At 35.5% G+C, this 17,858-nt stretch overlaps 1 protein-coding gene across 5 annotated transcripts in view; it reads left to right on the plus strand.

The window, feature by feature from the left end:
- aplp2 (amyloid beta precursor like protein 2) overlaps window positions 1-17,858 on the plus strand; it is a 90,537-nt gene that overhangs the window by 69,759 nt on the left and 2,920 nt on the right. For 2 of the 5 annotated variants that reach the window (XM_039647381.2, XM_039647378.2), the window contains 6 exons: window positions 1,885-1,984; window positions 4,505-4,678; window positions 7,206-7,241; window positions 11,440-11,522; window positions 14,072-14,128; window positions 15,664-15,840. In XM_039647381.2, coding sequence (XP_039503315.1) covers window positions 1,885-1,984; window positions 4,505-4,678; window positions 7,206-7,241; window positions 11,440-11,522; window positions 14,072-14,128; window positions 15,664-15,840 — 627 coding nt within the window. The remainder of the gene's footprint in view (window positions 1-1,884; window positions 1,985-4,504; window positions 4,679-7,205; window positions 7,242-11,439; window positions 11,523-14,071; window positions 14,129-15,663; window positions 15,841-17,858) is intronic. The other 3 variants (XM_039647380.2, XM_039647379.2, XM_089135340.1) reach the window with 3 other exon arrangements.

Genomic DNA, 17,858 nt, shown 5'->3' on the forward strand with positions numbered 1-17,858 from the left:
TAATTGGTGTTGCCAGTGGCACAAAAATAACTCGCTTCCCCTTTAAGCTTGGTAACTGTACGTGTTTTTGTACGGTGTACAGAAGTTGAGAGGATTGTCCGTTAGCATGACTGGATTCTCTTGTTCGAACGTTATATGAGAGATTAGCACTGCACTGCTCTTGTGTAACAACACACTTAGCGATTTGATTGGCTGTAACTTTAGAGTCTGAGCCAATGGCGTGGCTCTATAAATTGCATTTCAGACTGGCCTCAGTCAGCACAGAGGTTTGTCACTGGAGACGGGACGTGGCTCAGATCCAGGTGTGCATAGATCTGAGAATTATGGGAAATGAAACCCACATTCACAACAGTTTACTTCTTGTGTTTTTGTTTACTGACTGATAGCAGTTCTGTTTGTTTCAGATTTAATTAGGCAAACCTCTCGGTCTGAGGTGGATTCACAAAGCATTTTCTATAGCAAAGCTATTTTCGTCTTGTTTTCTAATTTAAGAATATTGCGTTTTTATAATATAACCTCTTACCTCCGGTTTCATAGACAAGGTTTACGCCTACTTCTAGACCAAAATGCATGTTTGAGCTGTTTTATCTGAAATCTAATCTTAAAATGTCAGTGCCATTTAAAAAAACAAAACAAAACATTTTCACGTTTATAAAAGGCCTAATTCTGGGTTAATCTAAGCCCTGTCTGTTAAACCAGGTCATAATGTTAGAATAAACTTAATTTATGTCTTAATTAAGTCTCAATTTATGTTTTATGAATTTATTGGGTTGTTTAAAATCTTAAGCATTACAAACTAACACTAGCTACATATGATATATATTACTATTACTATGAAAAATAACTATTTATAATAAATGACGATGTAAAAAACGTGATTCTGAGTCCTGATCTCCTCAAGCCAGTTTTCTTCTTTGCATTTAAGAAAGTTTCTACGAACTTACTTAATTATTTTCCTTAAGATTTATAAATCTTCTTGATATTGAATTTGGGCTCCGAATCTGCTCAATTTGAAATATTCATGGAATGAAAGTTAATGAGATAATTCACCCAAATGAAAATTACCAAATGATCATTTACTCACCCTCATAGTGTATAATGACTTTAAAAATATCACTTTTACAATCCTTTTTTTTTTTTTTTTTTTGCAATCTGTGATTTCATTGTATGAATGTTTATATCCACTTTTGTGCTCCACAGACACACAGGTTTGGATTGACATGAGGATAAGTAAATATAATGAAACATAAAATCCCCTTATAAACCGTTAAGTCTCATGTAGGTTTTATAAACACACGTAGCGCTCAAGCAAAACATAGCAGTCACACTGGTGACTTGTGGGGCTGTGATTTATAGAACAGTGTGTTTGAGAAATGGCAGTGTCGTCTATTTTGGTAACTCCTCACAAATGAGTTGAAGTCCAGGTTTGACTAGACCAACATAAACCTCCTTATTTCCTAAACCAACAGTGCGACAGCTAAATACAGTATGCAGGAACTTTCTGAGGTCCAGACGGGCGTCAAGTGGGTCTACATGACATTTTAGAGTAATATACATGTGTGTGTGTGTATATATATGTATATATATATATGTGTGTGTGTATACACACACACACATACAAGCCCTTCATTGCCATCTGTTGCTGGTTTTTGAGCATTGCACAAAAATTTAGTGACAACAAAAGAACAGGCGTGGTTGCTCATACACACACACACACACAGTTTCTTCTCAACATTTCCACATTGAGATCACCACAAAGCCTTTGTTTTTCTGATTTACTTCCATCCAACGCTGCATGCCCTTTAACACAACCACAGTCTTTTTCTAAATATCATCTTGTGTAAATCGGCCGCTGATTTAGAAGTGTGTGTCTGTGTTTCCTAGGTGATGACCCACCTGCGGGTGATTGAGGAGAGGATGAACCAGAGCCTGTCTCTGCTCTACAAGGTGCCGTACGTCGCAGAGGAGATCCAGGATGAGATTGGTAAGTGTGGACATCTGGATTCGGGTGGTGGCTTTGAAAACGGTGGAAATGGACTTCTTACAAACACACACAAGAAAAGGAATATGTATTTGACCTATATTCAGTTTATGCTAAGTATACTACAATTACATCTACATATTTATGTATAGTACTTAATATAAATACCCTGCAATTGTACTTTTGTAAGTCTGTTAAATTGAAACAACAAATTTTGTACTTAATGCACTTTAGATATCTAGAAATTGCGATGAGGTCCAACTAAAGATTGGGTCATGAACTGGCTTTTTCAATTTGAATATATTGTTGTCTGAGGTCAACTTATGACGTTCGCTTTGTTTTTACATTCAAAAACATCAAAATGAATAAGTAATAGGCTATTTTCTACCCTAGTTTTGAGCCTAGCTGAAAAACACTCAGTTTTGCATATTAAAATGAGTTTTCAACAAGGACGTTTTCAGTTCTGAAACTTACAGGATATTCTTATAATATCATGACCTCTGAGATCATCATCATCTCAGTTAATCACCCTTTTAAGTATATTTGATTTTCCTAAAGTGGAACTATTGCAGGCATACTTTAGGTACACTTTAAATATCTTGCATTTAAAGATATTATACAGAGATCCGACTATCCTTACTAATACTGATATTAAACATTTAAGGCTTAATATTAGAAGTAATAAAGAAGTACTCCAAATGAAGTTTAATCATAATATTTAAATCAGTCTCAAGGGATATGTCAGTAAATATTTGAACTGATATGATTTGCAGTATACTTGCATATAATTAATACATTAATTTTAAATACATTTTGGTATAGGTTTTTTCACTAGGTGTGTGGTGATTATTGTTGGAGAGAAGAAAAAGAGATGCTCTTGATGTTGTGAATTTTCAGAGTATTTGTAGGTGGAGTTCATTAAAAAGCCATTTTTTTTGTTACAATGTTTAAATCATTTGCTTTTTTGTTTTGAACAATGTGTTTAATGTTTTTGATTATACAAGACAGAAACCCTTTTCCAGTTCAAATCATTTGCTTCTTTATCACTTGGTCACTAGAACTACAACTTTGATTTCACTTCCTTTTGTCACATTATTTTATTTGCATCATGAGTAAGAGTGAGTTTTTGGGTAATTTCTTCTGTTGCTAGGTAACAACTCGGAAGAAGGTGTCCGCTTTAATGTTTTACTCGTTTTTGTCGATTTGGTTTTACTACTGACAGTGAACACTGCAACGAATCAAGATTGTGAAATGTTTGCTTGCTAAACTCCAATGCGACTCTGAGATGAATCACAACATTGCAAACTTTGATTTTAAACAAAAGACAAAGTAACTGGTCTATTTAAATTCTTATGAGGTAATCAGAAACGACTGTACAATATAACACTTTTCGGGTATAAGATCTAAAGATTATTGCAAAACACTTGAGTTTAAGGATACTCTATTATATTAAGGCCCCAATATAGTCACAACAAGGTCCTTTTTTACAGTTTTTACATTAAATATTAAACTCACATTCTGAACTTGTGACAGAAACAGATATCATTTAACTCTCTTGGAGCTCATGGTAGGTCTTTCTTGACAATGACATTATCACTAAAAAGGTTTGTACATTCTCGCTAAAAATCAGTGTCCTTATGGAGAAAATAGAGATTTGCTCTGTTTCTGTGGCGACAAGCAGCAATGAGTGCATGTTACTAAAACAGACAGATTTTACATAATCAATAACCATCAATTCCTTAAAGATAGACTGAATAACATTTGAATGTAGGGGAGTTCATGTGAACCCAAACCCAGGCCTCCCTTTTTCAAGCCATGATGTCATGAGCTCAGAAAACGGCTTTTAAAACAACCGAGAAACGGTGTACAAAGACTTTGGGTAGATTTTATGTGTTCTTTTGTCCTGATGTGAGCTTTTAGTCCCCTTAAAAACTGCAGAATCTCTCTGAATCTCAGATGCCAAGATAATTACACCTGTATGAAAAGCTTGGCTTCAGTAATTAGCTCTCATACACGCACACACACATGTAATTTGGCAACTCTTTTTATTGCTCAGCTTGAGCACATCTCACCGCAATCAAAGTAAATTAGAGTGTTCGGAAGCGTTTGTTGTGCCGTGTTTGTTTCAGTTGGAAGCTTTTTCCCAGAGACTCTGCACTTTACATATTTTTTTTTCTTTTTCATTCATTTTACGTGGAGAGCAGTGGCATTGTGTTGAAGAGATGAGACTAGTATATGGGGTTTGACAGAACTGGGTCAAGACTCCTCCAGATTGCCACTAGTAGTTTTTAAGACAGACTCTGGAGAATGTTTTTGCAAGTTTAGAGAAGTACTAGAAAGATTCATTTTTTTTTTTTTTCATCTCTACCGATGCCTGGAAATGGCGCAGTCCGAAACCTTGTAATGGATAATTGATCGCGTTTATGACTGCTTCATGGTTTTGAGGTAGATCCATTCCTCCATCTCTTCCCTCTTGTGACTGGCTGTTTTTAACCATGTTCCTCTCTGTATCTACCCATGAAGATGAACTTCTACAGGATCAGAAGGCAGATATGGACCAGTTCCTGTCCTCCATCTCTGAGTCTCAGCCTGATGTCACTGTATCCTCTGAGGAGAGCATGGAGGTTCCTGCCTTTGAAGGAAAGCCCTTCCGCCCCTTCCAGGTCAACTCTCTGGGCTCACCCGCTGAACCCGAGGGTGAGTTTCTTGTCTATTTTTACACTGACAAATCTTTGAGGCTCACTATGTTCTCTCAATGGTCTACTTGCACAACTCGGGGAGTTCCCAGTAACACAATTCTGCACCCCTACATGCATGAGAATGCAGGTTAATACTGCGTTTTATGGCTGGCAATTTATTAAAACAATAAATCATGTTCATAGTGTTCTTTCCAACTGTGCATTCTGAATAGAAACTTTCCTCGCTAACCTGCAGCAATCTAGTGCTCGTCTTCTCTTCCTGGTCATATTTCTGTTGAGTTTGCATTTTCATTTTAAATTAATTTGACTGATAAAAAGGATTTTTAGTGTGCTTTGGTGCTCTTATTCCAGTCTTGTAAAATAGTCGAATGATTAAATGTGCGGTAAATTTAACGTGTTAAATATTTAATTCATCTTAAACAGTGAAGTGTTAACAATGCTACTACTTTGAATATTAAGAAGTTTTGCATAAACATGTCAATTACATACAGTGAAATGATTGACTATGACCGCTACTACCCACTTCCCTGTTGAATAAAAAACGGCTAAACCCAGTCGGTATGCTGGTTTTAATTGAACCTTGTTTATGCCATGGAACAAACAAAAAGAGACTTTTTATTTCATACCTTTTTTTATATTGTGTATTTTTTATCTCACAATTTGTAATTAACTCACAATTGCAAGTTTGTGTCGTACAATTAATTGAAAAAAGAATTGTGAGAAATAAACTATTTTTTTTGCCCTCACAATTCTGACTTTATATCTCACAGAATTGAAAGTTTGCAATTGTTTTTTTATTCCATGGCAGAAACAAGTTTCCATAGGTTTTAGCCAGTTTAACTGGTCTCCCAAGTTGGTCTTAAACTTGAATCCAGCTTCAGCTTGAACATTTAAAAAAAGTGCCAAGTGGGAGACCAGCAAGCCAGTTTAGGTTGTTTTCAGCAGGGTCGAACCCCATATCATTAATTTATAGCACTTAAAATGAAGATGAAACTAATACTAAAACTAATATTGAAATATCATATTTCTACTCTCCATTAAATATCATATTTGTGATGCTATACTGTTATAACCATATCTAACGCTGAGAGCATTCGATTAAAATTTGATTTCCTGTTGGATATGCTAGCTTAGTTGGCTAAATATAGATTTAAATATAGGCTATTAGCTAAGTGAAACATATGTCTCATTTGACCATTGTTTTTGTTTGATTTATATCATGTGATAGGAGATAAATACTGTAAAGCAAATTCATTGATGCATTTGCATTTAAAGGGTTAGTTCATCCAAAAATTACATTTCTGTTATTAATTACTCACTCTCATGTTTTTCCAAACCTGTAAGATCTTCGCTCATCTTCAGAACACAAATTACATTTTTTTTGATGAAACCCAAAAATAGACTGCAACGCAATTGCCATTTTCATGACCCAGAATGGTAGTAAAGATCGTTAAAATAGTCCATGTGACTTTAATGTTTCAATCTTAATGTTATAAGCGACGAGAATAATTTTTGTGCAAATTGGACTACATTGACTATTTCATTGTAGAATCTAAAGTGAAGTAAAAGTCGCATTAATTCTGATATGACTAAAACATCAGACCTGTATCTAATATGGAAGTGGCCCAATCTGTATATAAATATAAATATATATAATATTGTTGTGAATATAAAAATTATATCAGATTCTGCATGGTTTGCGCTGTTCATACCGTTATGAATCAAACGGATGCCTTGCCCCAAAATAAAAAAGTAATAATTTTCAATTTAAAACATCTCAGTGGTTCTAAAAAATACATTTTCCTTCATTCAAAGTAACATTTATTTTTATTTTGTGAAATGTGACCTGTAAATTTTCCAGGAAAAAATTCAGCCAGCAGTGCCTTGTTCACACATCTCTGGCTGGCTCTTGTTTAAAGTGTCTGTTTTGAGTCCGCACTAAAGCTTTGCTTGTAGCTTCTCTCTCAAAGCCAGTCAGGGGAAGCTCTCTGGCAGCATGAGGCCTATTGGTGTTAATGTTTTCTAAATGCTGAATGAAACCCCGAAGTCCAAATATCGCACTCGGGATGTAGGTTTCTGCTTATCTAAGCTTGCCTGAATCCCCACTGGCATCGCCTTAAACACAACGACATTGAAGTTCAGCTAAAATCATAAAGCCTGAGGCTCTGGCGTCACTGCAGCCAAGTGCTTTTGAAAATCTCTCTCTTTCAGCGCCCAGTCCTGCTCTTTCACTGCCCTGCCAAGCCTTTAAGCAAAGGGCAAAATGGGTGAAATTAAGGTGAAATATACAAAAAGAGCAATATAATAAGCACATTAGAGCCCAGAAGGGCTTTCATTATGACAGGCCTGGTTCTTTCTTTCACCTGTTTTTTGATTTGTTTTTCTTTTTCATTCTGTCCCTGCGGGATTTTCCTCTCCGTCCGCAGACACAGCTTGATAACCCTGACTTACCGCTCTTTTTCTCACCTGTTTTTTTCTATTTCAATCTTTTCTTGTTTTGTCTTTTGCTTGTATGCAATGCCTAGGCGATCTCTCTGAACCACCTCGTGCCTTCAAGAAAGGTGGGTTTCTGCTGCTTTTCTCTTTTTTTCTCCTCTTCAACCTCCTAAATGTTGTTTGCTCTTTTTTTTTTATTATCATTATTATTTTTATTTTTTGCATATAGGGCTGGGTATTGAGTCATATCATATTTATTGAGTCGTATCATATCCGATGTAGGATCAGTTTGGAATATTTCAGTAATGCCATGCCTGTTTTTACACATTTTTGACACATTTTTCGTGACTGCGAGCATCGTGACTCCATGTTATGATTAAGGAACATATTAAAATTAGTGCTGTCAAACGATTAATCGCGATTAATCGCATCCAAAATAAAAGTTTGTGTTTACATAATATATGTGGGTGCACTGTGTATAATTATTTTGCATATATATAAATACACACACATGCATGTATATTTAAGAAAAAAATATTATTTATATATAAAATATTTATATATCATATAAACTATATATAGTATATACATGAAAATATTTCTTAAATATATACAAGCATGTATGTGTATTTATATATATATATATATATATAATTATACACAGTGCACCCACATATATTATGTAAACACAAACTTTTATTTTGGATGCGATTAATCGTTTGACAGCCCTAATTAGTTTTTGAACTCCATGCTAAATTTAAAAAGTAGTAAAAAATAAAACTGATTCTCACACATAAAATGCCGGGTTCTGTGACCATATCCTGGATTAATATTATTTTTGTGAATAAATATATTTATTATATACTTTTATTATGATTTTATAAAAAGAATTGCCACTATTATTGTTTAAACATAATTAAAATAATATTATTGCTATTATTATTAAGGATAATTCTGTCATTTTGGGGTTTTACAAATCAATATCATATTGTTCGAATGAAAATTAATCTGAATTTTTACCCGGCCCTACTTTCATACATCTTGAATCATCCTCCCATCTATCATCATATATATATATATATATATATATATTACTGTATTTCCGCCCCATGGTCTCCACCCCATTGCTCTGTCTGTCCCTTCAGCCCCGTTAGCCATCTTGTTCTTAATTTCCTCTCTCAGCTCAGCCACTCCCTCGGATGGAGAGACCAAACATCCCATCTCTCAATGTCTGGCCGGAAGAGCTTTGCCTAATGAAAAGTCCAAGCAGCTTGTTAAGCTAATTAGCTATTTGGATCTGAGAACGAGTCCAGAGTAAATGTGCTGTGTGGTGCTAAAGCAGTTATGGCGGCCTCACTACCTGCCTGTGTCAGGAATACAAATAACCTGATTCAGACCCAGCTCTCTGTGGACAGATCCTTAGGACTCATTTGCTACTTAGTGGGCATCCTCTCGTCACTCTCTAGTTATCTTGCGCTTTTAATGACAGGAGCTCGGTAATTTAGTAATTCCTTTGAAGGGCCACTTATTCAACTGACCCATAGCTAGCTTTTGCTCCCAGATTGTAGAATTGTAACATAAACCTGTTTACCATTTAACCTTGTGGTCCCACCTCATATGAATACACATTTAAGATACTCTTAGATTATTAATGATGTTTACAAAGCTTACAAATGCACTATTGCTATTGCATACTTGGGGGTTGAGAATTGAAACGACACTAACCATGAATATTAAGCTTTAGAGTATAAATTGTACCATATTGTTTGCACTAAAGATATTAATGATACTTAAAATCATGCAGCTTGTTAAAGAGTGGTGTGCCCTTACTTTTAAAATGGTGATCGGACAGTTTTCATCTGATGGATGATTTTAATTACGTAACATTGTAGCTAGCAGACGGATCTGAGGAGGATGGGCTCTTTTACATGAGCTAGCTATCAATCACTTGGCCCCAGGAGCTAGGTAAAAAAAACTCCCAGAATGCCTTAGAAACTGTTTAGAAACACCTGACAAGCACTAGCATCGTGGTGGTGAGCACTACCCACATTTTCTTTCTGAAAATGTCCATCTCTGATTGGTCTTTTTGTTTTTGTTGTCTCATTTCACTTGTGAAGTCTAATTGTCTTAGTTACACACTCTCACCCTCATTTTGCCAGTAGTGTGTATATATTTATTTTATGGTTCAGTCGTGCATGGTAAGGCTGCAAGCGCTTCTCTCCAGACCTTGTGACTGAACTGCTGAACGTAGTTAATCTTTTATTGGTGGTGACCTGCTGCTTTGACAGTCAAACAATGAGTGTGGGCGAAAGGTATTGTTCTCCTCTTAACCAATGAGATTTCTCCGACGTGGTATTATGCAACCAGGACTCATTTTAGCCAGGTGTCTTTAGAAGCTTCCAGCATTGACTTTGCTATCACTATGCTATTTATGCTGTTTAATGTTTTAAAATAATATACATCTAATCATATGTCCCTTATAAAAGCAAAAGCAAAGTACGTTTAGCATGTTTTCTGAAAGAGTAGATTTCTAGTGTACTAAAAGCATACAGCTACATTTTTAATACATATTTTTTACTTGGGTTATAACATAAACAGAAAATGAAAGATTTGAGTATTTAAATGGTAACTAAACCCCTGGTCAGAGCCTGACTCCACCCACTGGCAATATTTGAAAATGCTGAAAAAGTGGGCAGACCCCAGCGGAGATAGAGAGGACGAAATAGATGCTAAATGATCGTTTTCAATACTCGCAATTCCAACTCCTGACTCCCTACAGTGGTTTTGACGACACAAGATGGTTTTTATACTGCCAAGGGCGTGGTGAGCTGAAACCTGCGTACGTCACGAAATGCGGAACATCCAATAGGAAAATTCAACTGCAGTAGCCACCGTTCAACCTGAAGAGGGCAGCACTAAGACGTTTTTACACCATATATTGTAGAAATAAAACACTTTATAAACAAATGTCAAAAAAGTTACTTGAATCAATGACTGGTATTAATAAATATCCATTCTTACAGACAATTAACTAAAAAAAGTTGGTTTAGTGTTTAGTTACTCTTTAAACAACCAATTTTGTTTTTCAATTACAAGTTGCCTCTATTTAGGGCATGACTAAGTTACCTATATCACACTATCTGTTGCCATTGGTACAGTATACGACGATCAATATTCTTGCTTCGGCATCCCATGTTGAACTCCATCATATCGCGGGGTTGATAATCATTTGATTTGAAGTGAACGCTACACATAACCGCGTTTTCCGAAGCCGATGCGGAAGAGAAATCCCGTCTCTTCACCTGCACAAACCGCAGCAGGAACGAAAGATATAGGCTATAGCACCGTCCCTGAAAAAGTCCTGACAGGCCGGAGTTTTTGCAACCTCCACAAACACAATAATTTACCATGACGATGATAAATTAAAATACAAAAACTACCAAAAGCACACTGACTGATGAGCGCTCTCACTGAACACCAGCCGACTCTGCCCTGAGCCGAGGCTGACGCTCCCTAACGTGACGTAAAATGACGCGATGTTGAAAAAAAGAGCCGTTTTTACGAGCAGTCCAGGAAACGCTCACTTTATCTACTAAATTAGTGCCTTTATGTTGTTTTAAAACATTTTAAATCCTGCATTAACTTTTCACATGGTATTTTCATACAAGGTTATCTATACATTTAGATTGATTTATTTTTTACCTGCAATATGCTCTTTAATATTGAAAAGAAGTGTTAACTTTTTGAAAACATCAGTACTTGACCATTAGCCAAGTCATTTCCCAGCAGGTTGAAGTTTAAATGGCCTATTTCCTGGTTCTGGTATTGAACGACCACTTTTGACCATCCTGTCAGCTGTTTCATTCAGAAATGTCACACTGTGGTAGTAAAATGGGTTATGAATGCAGGTTCATGTTGACTTTAATTGTTTAATATGTAGGTCCATTTATAGAGCTGTTACTGGAAACAAGTGCTCACAGGATGTCTCAAGGGACTAATTCTTCCAGGAAGAGACCTTTCGACCACAGTAGATCACACCTCTCTCTTACTGCGAGCTGAATGTTAACACTGAGCTTGTCTGGGCTGATCCAGGAGGTGCTCTGGGTTCAGTCAGTGGGAGCTTCTACATCATACACTGTAATAAGTGCATGACTAATGAATGAGTGTGTTGGTGTGCCACCCCCTAAACAAATTGGCAAGGCAGCAGGTTTCTGGCCATGAATTGGCTAATAATTGATGGTCTTAATGGCAGCTACTGTTGATCACGGGGATGTTTGATTTAATGCAGAAACTTCTGACTCTGGTTGGCTGTTCCCTCTGCAGGCTCTGGCATGAACAGTCTGGATGGTCTGATTGGAGCGGAGGAAAAAGTCATCAACAGCAAGAGCAAGATCAACGAAAATGTGGTGAGACCACCAGCCTGCCTCGAGCACCACACACACACACACACACACACACACACACTTTACTGCTCTGTTGTGGACACTTTGCCAACTCTCATGTCATTTACATAAACTAACAAAAAATAACAATTTAGCACTATTATAAACATTCAGTTTAAGTGCTAATGGTAAAATATAGAAATGCCTTCACGATACACCTAGATGAACGGCTAAATAATACAGACAGTTTGCTCTGTAAGTCTAATTATGTTTAGTGTAGAACTATGGTCTCATAGTATTTGTCTTTACAGCGCTTGCAAGGCAGCACTGGAGTCCCATAGCTTTTGTTTTCTCTCTCCATATTGTTTTGGAATTTTCAAATGTTTTTATGCCAAGGACCCCCAAATGTGATGATCACCCCCTTTTAAAATATAAAGGCATTTATATGTTGTAAAAAAAAGTTATATTATGAAGACTACATTGTTAGCAGAATTAAAGGAGTAGTTCAAAACTTTTGCTGATTATTTACTCACCCCCATGTCATCCAAGATGTCCATGTCATTCTTTCTTCAGTCGAAAAAGAAATTAAGGTTTTTGATGAAAAAATTCCAGGATTTTTCTCCATATAATGCACTTTACTGGGAACCAAATGGTTCAAGGTCCAAAAAACAGTTTCAGTGCAAATTGCAAACTGTTCAATAGGCTTTAAACGATTCCAGACGATGAATAAGGGTCTTATCAAGCGAAACGATTGCTCATTTAAAAAAAATGTTTATCAAAATGAACGAATCTTTTTCCGAGTCAATTTGTTCGTTTTGTTCGTGGAATGAACCAAATGACTCGGAAAAAGATTTGTTCATTGTTTCATTTTTTTTTTTAAATGAGCGATCGTTTCGCTTGATAAGACCCTTATTCATCGTCTGGAATCGTTTAAAGCCCTTTGAACAGTTTGCACTGAAATTCTCATTTGGACCTTGAACCGTTTGGTTCCCAATGAAGTCCATTATATGGAGAAAAATGCTGGAATGTTTTCATCAAAAACCTTAATTTCTTTTCGACTGAAGAAAGAATGACATGGATATCTTGGATGACATGGGGGTGAGTAAATTATCAGCAAAAGTTTTTTGAAAAGTGAACTACTCCTTTAAATAAATGGATTTAATTAAATTGTCATTTTACTAAAAAATGAAATAAAGTTCTAGTAACTATTTTCTCTGTATCATGTTGACAGATTATCTTCTTTTTTAACCTATTATTAATGTTAGATTTAAATTTAAAGATTTTATATTCATTTAAAACTTATTTCTGGCCTCCTTTTTTATAATAAACATGGTTTCAAAGCAGCTTTACAAGACAGTACAACCTGCAGTGAGCAGCTGAAAGTTTTCACAAATTTTCGGCTGATCCTTTAAAAAAAACTTACTAATGTCAGTGCTCTACTTATTATTATTATTTTATTTTTTTTGTATATTTGTCATCAAAAATTAAAAATATATAATTTACTTCTTAATCTGTTAGGCATTCAATGGTTGTCATCTTAGGCTTGCATGTTGAATTCCGATTGGACTCCTTTCTTGCATTTATTTGCAAACTGAATTGTAATTGGGGTCTGTTTTAAAAATCTTTAGCCTCCACTGAACCAATGCCTGACATCTAATCTTACCATAAACTTGCTGCCTTGCAATCACTGCCCTGCTATCTCTTTCCAGAAGTCTGGTTTATTTCATTTTTATCTCATTCATTGCATGCCACATTCACATATTTCCCAGTCACATTCCAGTCTCCTGGAAGAGCCCGTGCGGTTGTGAAGGGCTGAGCTGCAGACTTGCAATGCATGATCTCTCTGTTCGCCTTGTTTTGTTTGTACAATATTTCTGCATGTTTGTCTTCGTGAAATCACACAGAGGTGCTATCAGAGGTTGATGAGAATCTAAGCTGCAAAAAAAGGCATAGTCCACCCAAAAATGAAAATCTCTCATCATGTCTTATCACATCTTGAAGAATGCTGGTAACCAAGTTTCAGTTCCCAATGACTTCCTTTGTATGAACAAAAAATAGAATGAAAGCCAATGGGAACCAAAACTGCTCAGTTTCCAGCATCCTTCAAAATATATATATATATTTTATGTTTCACTCAGTGATGTACATTTTGGGTGACTATGCTCTGATTAGCCCTTTATTTAATGTTTTGCAATACACGTTTAGGTGTTTTAGTGTCTGATAGCACAATACCAAGATGAAAATGCTTGTTTTTCCTTCATTAAATGCAACCGGCCATGTCTTCAACAAGGACATAGTCACTGTATCAAACCTGATGGATTATTTTGGATTTGCTCACAGTATTAATACCCATCTATTGCTGTAAACAGCACCAAAACCATGACAGACATTGAAGGGATCAGGTTAGGTGTCGCTCAATTAGCATTTTTCAATGACCAATTTTTTTAACTTTAACATTTGGTCCCCCTCAATCTCACACTCTCAGTAATCTAATAGACACTGCACATCTCACACACTGACTCAATCTTCAGTTCTCAACAAAGTAACTGAGACTACCCTGTCTGTGTTGACAGGTGATTGATGAGACTCTGGATGTTAAAGAAGTGATTTTGAAGGGTGTTGATCCTCTGGTAAGTACAGCGCCCTCCTGTGCCCACAAACGCTGCAGTCTCATATGGGCTGTAAATGGGTTGATGATGGGGATTACAGTAGGCTGCTTCACTTCGCCCTGTGAGCAAATGACAGTTTTACATCGTTTGTCACAATCCTCCACAGCACGTGTGCATGTTTTTAATGCGAGACGCATGAGCATGTCCGGTGGATATGCGTCATTCGCCATCATTAGCTTCTCACACAAATGGAATTGAGCACTAAACATTTGCGTGTGAAAACTGCCAGTCACGGCTGTCTTTGGCTGTCTGTGCACATTCAGCTTTTCACTTTGTGAAGCTACCAACTACCAACACATTCATTCATGCCATAAGCTCAATTTTGATCTTGAAAATGTAAAGTTGTTTTTTTTTAATGGAAGAATTTATTCAACATGTATTTCATACTATTATTATTATTTCTCCTATAGTGTTATAAAGTGATAATATGAAGCTCATACTCAAGTACTATAACCCCAAACTGAGTAAAAATGTAATTTGCAAGTGCTGATATATATACGACCAAAAAGAAAGATGACATTTTAATAGATTGTACTGTAAATTGACATCTTTATAATTGTATAACAGACTATTAACATACAATTCATATAAATATCAGTTACTATCTCCCAATAATGTTTTAGTAAGATGATATTTAACCTTCAAATGGTCTTCGTTTCCTGTTTACACTATACGACCCCAACAATTGATTGAGTAATTGTACAAAAAAGATACATTTTTAATCATACAAATAATGTATAATTTTTTGTTAGTATTTTTGGAGATATAAAGTACTTTTGTATCCATATACCACACAATTCCTCAACTACACCATTAGCTTGCATATGAAATATTATTTTTTTATGATACATTGCATTTATGCTCTAGTACTAGGCCTTCATTTGTGTGTAAAAATTTTCAGTTTTTTTTTTACACATGAAGAAAATATATTACGTTTTGTTTTGTTTTTTTCACATTTCCCATTCATTTCAGTGTGGGGTCATATTGACCCCGAAGAACAGAAGTGTACACATTTTTTTACATTCCTTCAGAACAACCGAATCAAGACCAGTTTTTTTTGGTGTGTATCAAATATTACACATTAGGCATTATGGGGGAACATGAAACTTCTGTCATCATTCACCCTCATGATGTTTTCAAACCTGTATGACTTTCTTTAGTGGAGCACAGAGAGATAATGTTGTAAAAGAGCAGCATGAACATGCTTCAAAACATCTCAGTTTGTGTTCAGCAGAAGAAAGAAAGTCCTACAGGTTTGGAATGACATGAGGGTGAGTGAATGATGGGAACTGATGCCTTAAGATGACTGTTTTGTGATAGAAAATGCAACAAATTCAGAGTGAAAAATAATCACACAGGCTTGATTTACGTGCAAGACTGTATTGTTGTTACTGTATTACTGTACACAAGTTACAGTACGAGCGTTGAGCCATGTTTGCCGTAGCTCTTTGTGCTTTGGGAGTGTAAATCCGCGGTTGTTTATTTTTCCCTCGCAGTTCAGTCGTGGATCAGAGAAGGAGACGTTCCGCCCCCTGGTGGATGACTTCAGCTTCGGAAGCAGCGCTCTGATTGGCCTGCTGGTGATTGCGGTGGCCATAGCGACGGTGATTGTGATCAGTCTGGTGCTGCTGAGGAAGAGGCAGTACGGCACCATCAGTCACGGCATTGTGGAGGTGAGCTAACGGTCACACATGACGCTCCATCATTCATTGTTGTTGTTGTTTTCAATGCAACCTTGAGGATAACTACAAAAAGGTTTGAGATATTCTCTCGACCCCTGTGAAAGATAATGCTCTCGCTCAAAGCACTCGAGGACAAAATATTAGTTATTTTATCTTTTATATACAAATGTTAATGAATATACGTACACTCCCATTGAAAGGTTTGGAAAAAAGTGATGGAAAAATGTTTTGTTTGCAGTAACCACACTCAATGTATTTTTTTTCAACACATCCCATAATTTTTAAAATATCGGTCTCTACCAAATGGTTGAGATGTCACTTAATGGTAATAAATGGTACCGGAATTCATACACATACATACTTTGCCATATTTTTTCATTGCCCATCATAATTTATGATCAAAACCTTTTCTAGCCTTGACAAAACACATAAAGGTCTGAGTCTCAAGGTTCCATATTTTGTAACAGAAGTGATATCTGGACAGAAATGTATTCATTTGTTACAGCAAAATGCATACAGTTAAATTCAATTCGTCATTTTTGGTATTACGCCTAAACAAAATTTTTGTGATATCAACTTCAAATTTGGAACACAACTTGGTTAGATATATGGCTTTGATTTTATAGGAAAAAATATTTATAGTATATTTGACTTAATGTAAATTTAAAACTTCCATAACTTTTTCATACTTTTATTTTTTGAAGTGCTTTTACTTCAGCAATAATCTGCTGAGTGTTTTCTTTAAAATAAGACTAAACTTAGGTCTTTATTCCAAAGCATACTTGATTTACAACCAAGTTTTAATAGTGCATTGCAATGTCCATTCTCAAAAAGCGGGGTGACAATTAGAGCCAGACCGATATATATCGGCCAGCCGATATTAGACATTTTCCAAACTATCGGTATCGGCAGTTATAATGGCCGATAAATGAATATTTCAAAAATAAAATAAAAACGGACGAAACACGCTTCAACCATCTCTCCTTGGCCTGTTAAATTGAAAATGTATGTTTTACAATTTGCAGTATGACATTATCTATTGCTAAATTATGGCTCATCATAGACTAGCTAACCTGACATTGTAATTATAAGGTTGCTTATAAGGCAATGTAGAGACTAATTATTATTTTATTTATATATCATATTATTTTAGTTAAAACTCATAAATAACTACAAATAACTATGCTAGGGAAATCTGTTAATGTTTTGTTGCGCGTTTCTGAGAAAAAAAATATATATATATCGGCAGATATATCGGAATATCGGATTTTAAAACCAAAAAATATTTGTATCGGTATCGGCCTTCAAAATCCTTTATCGGTCGGGCTCTAGTGACAATCAACCGTTTGGTTGAGCATGTTTTTGAAAAATTATTACAGCACCAAGTAACATCATTTTGTAAAGTTAGGACTCTTACAGTGTAATATGTAAAAAAAAATATGCTTAGCTTGCAAAATTTCACCAAAAACAGTTCACATGCCTGGGGTGATTTATTTGTTTCTGACATCCATGTTAGAAGAAGAGTTGTGACAAGTGCTGTTGATTGGCACTGTGAAATCTAGTGGATTTTTTGGGCATAATATACCTCAACTAGATGATAGAGAAGGCTCAATCAGTTTGAGTTAAGTTAGGTACTCCTCTCAGTAAAATATAGTGAATCAAAATGTGCTCAACCATTTGCTTGAGAAGTCAGTGAAAGGGATATATATATATATATATATATATATATATATATATATATATAAAAAAATCAATATTCAGCAAGGACGCATTAAATTGAGCAAAAGTGACAGTAAAAGACATTTATACTGTTACAAAAAGATTTCTGTTTCATATAAATGCTGTTCTTTTGAACTGTCTAGTCATTAAAGTAAAAAAATTTGAATATTAATTTAATTTAATTTCAAATTGAAATTAAATCAATTTGCTTATGTCTGTTCTGTGTGTGCTGAAAAAATATTGTGTTATTCATACATGAGTAAATACATAGGGATGTGTCCACTCATGAT

This window comes from Pimephales promelas, chromosome 10, assembly GCF_988280905.1.
Source record: "Pimephales promelas chromosome 10, fPimPro1.hap1.1, whole genome shotgun sequence".
NCBI classification, from domain to species: domain Eukaryota; kingdom Metazoa; phylum Chordata; class Actinopteri; order Cypriniformes; family Leuciscidae; genus Pimephales; species Pimephales promelas.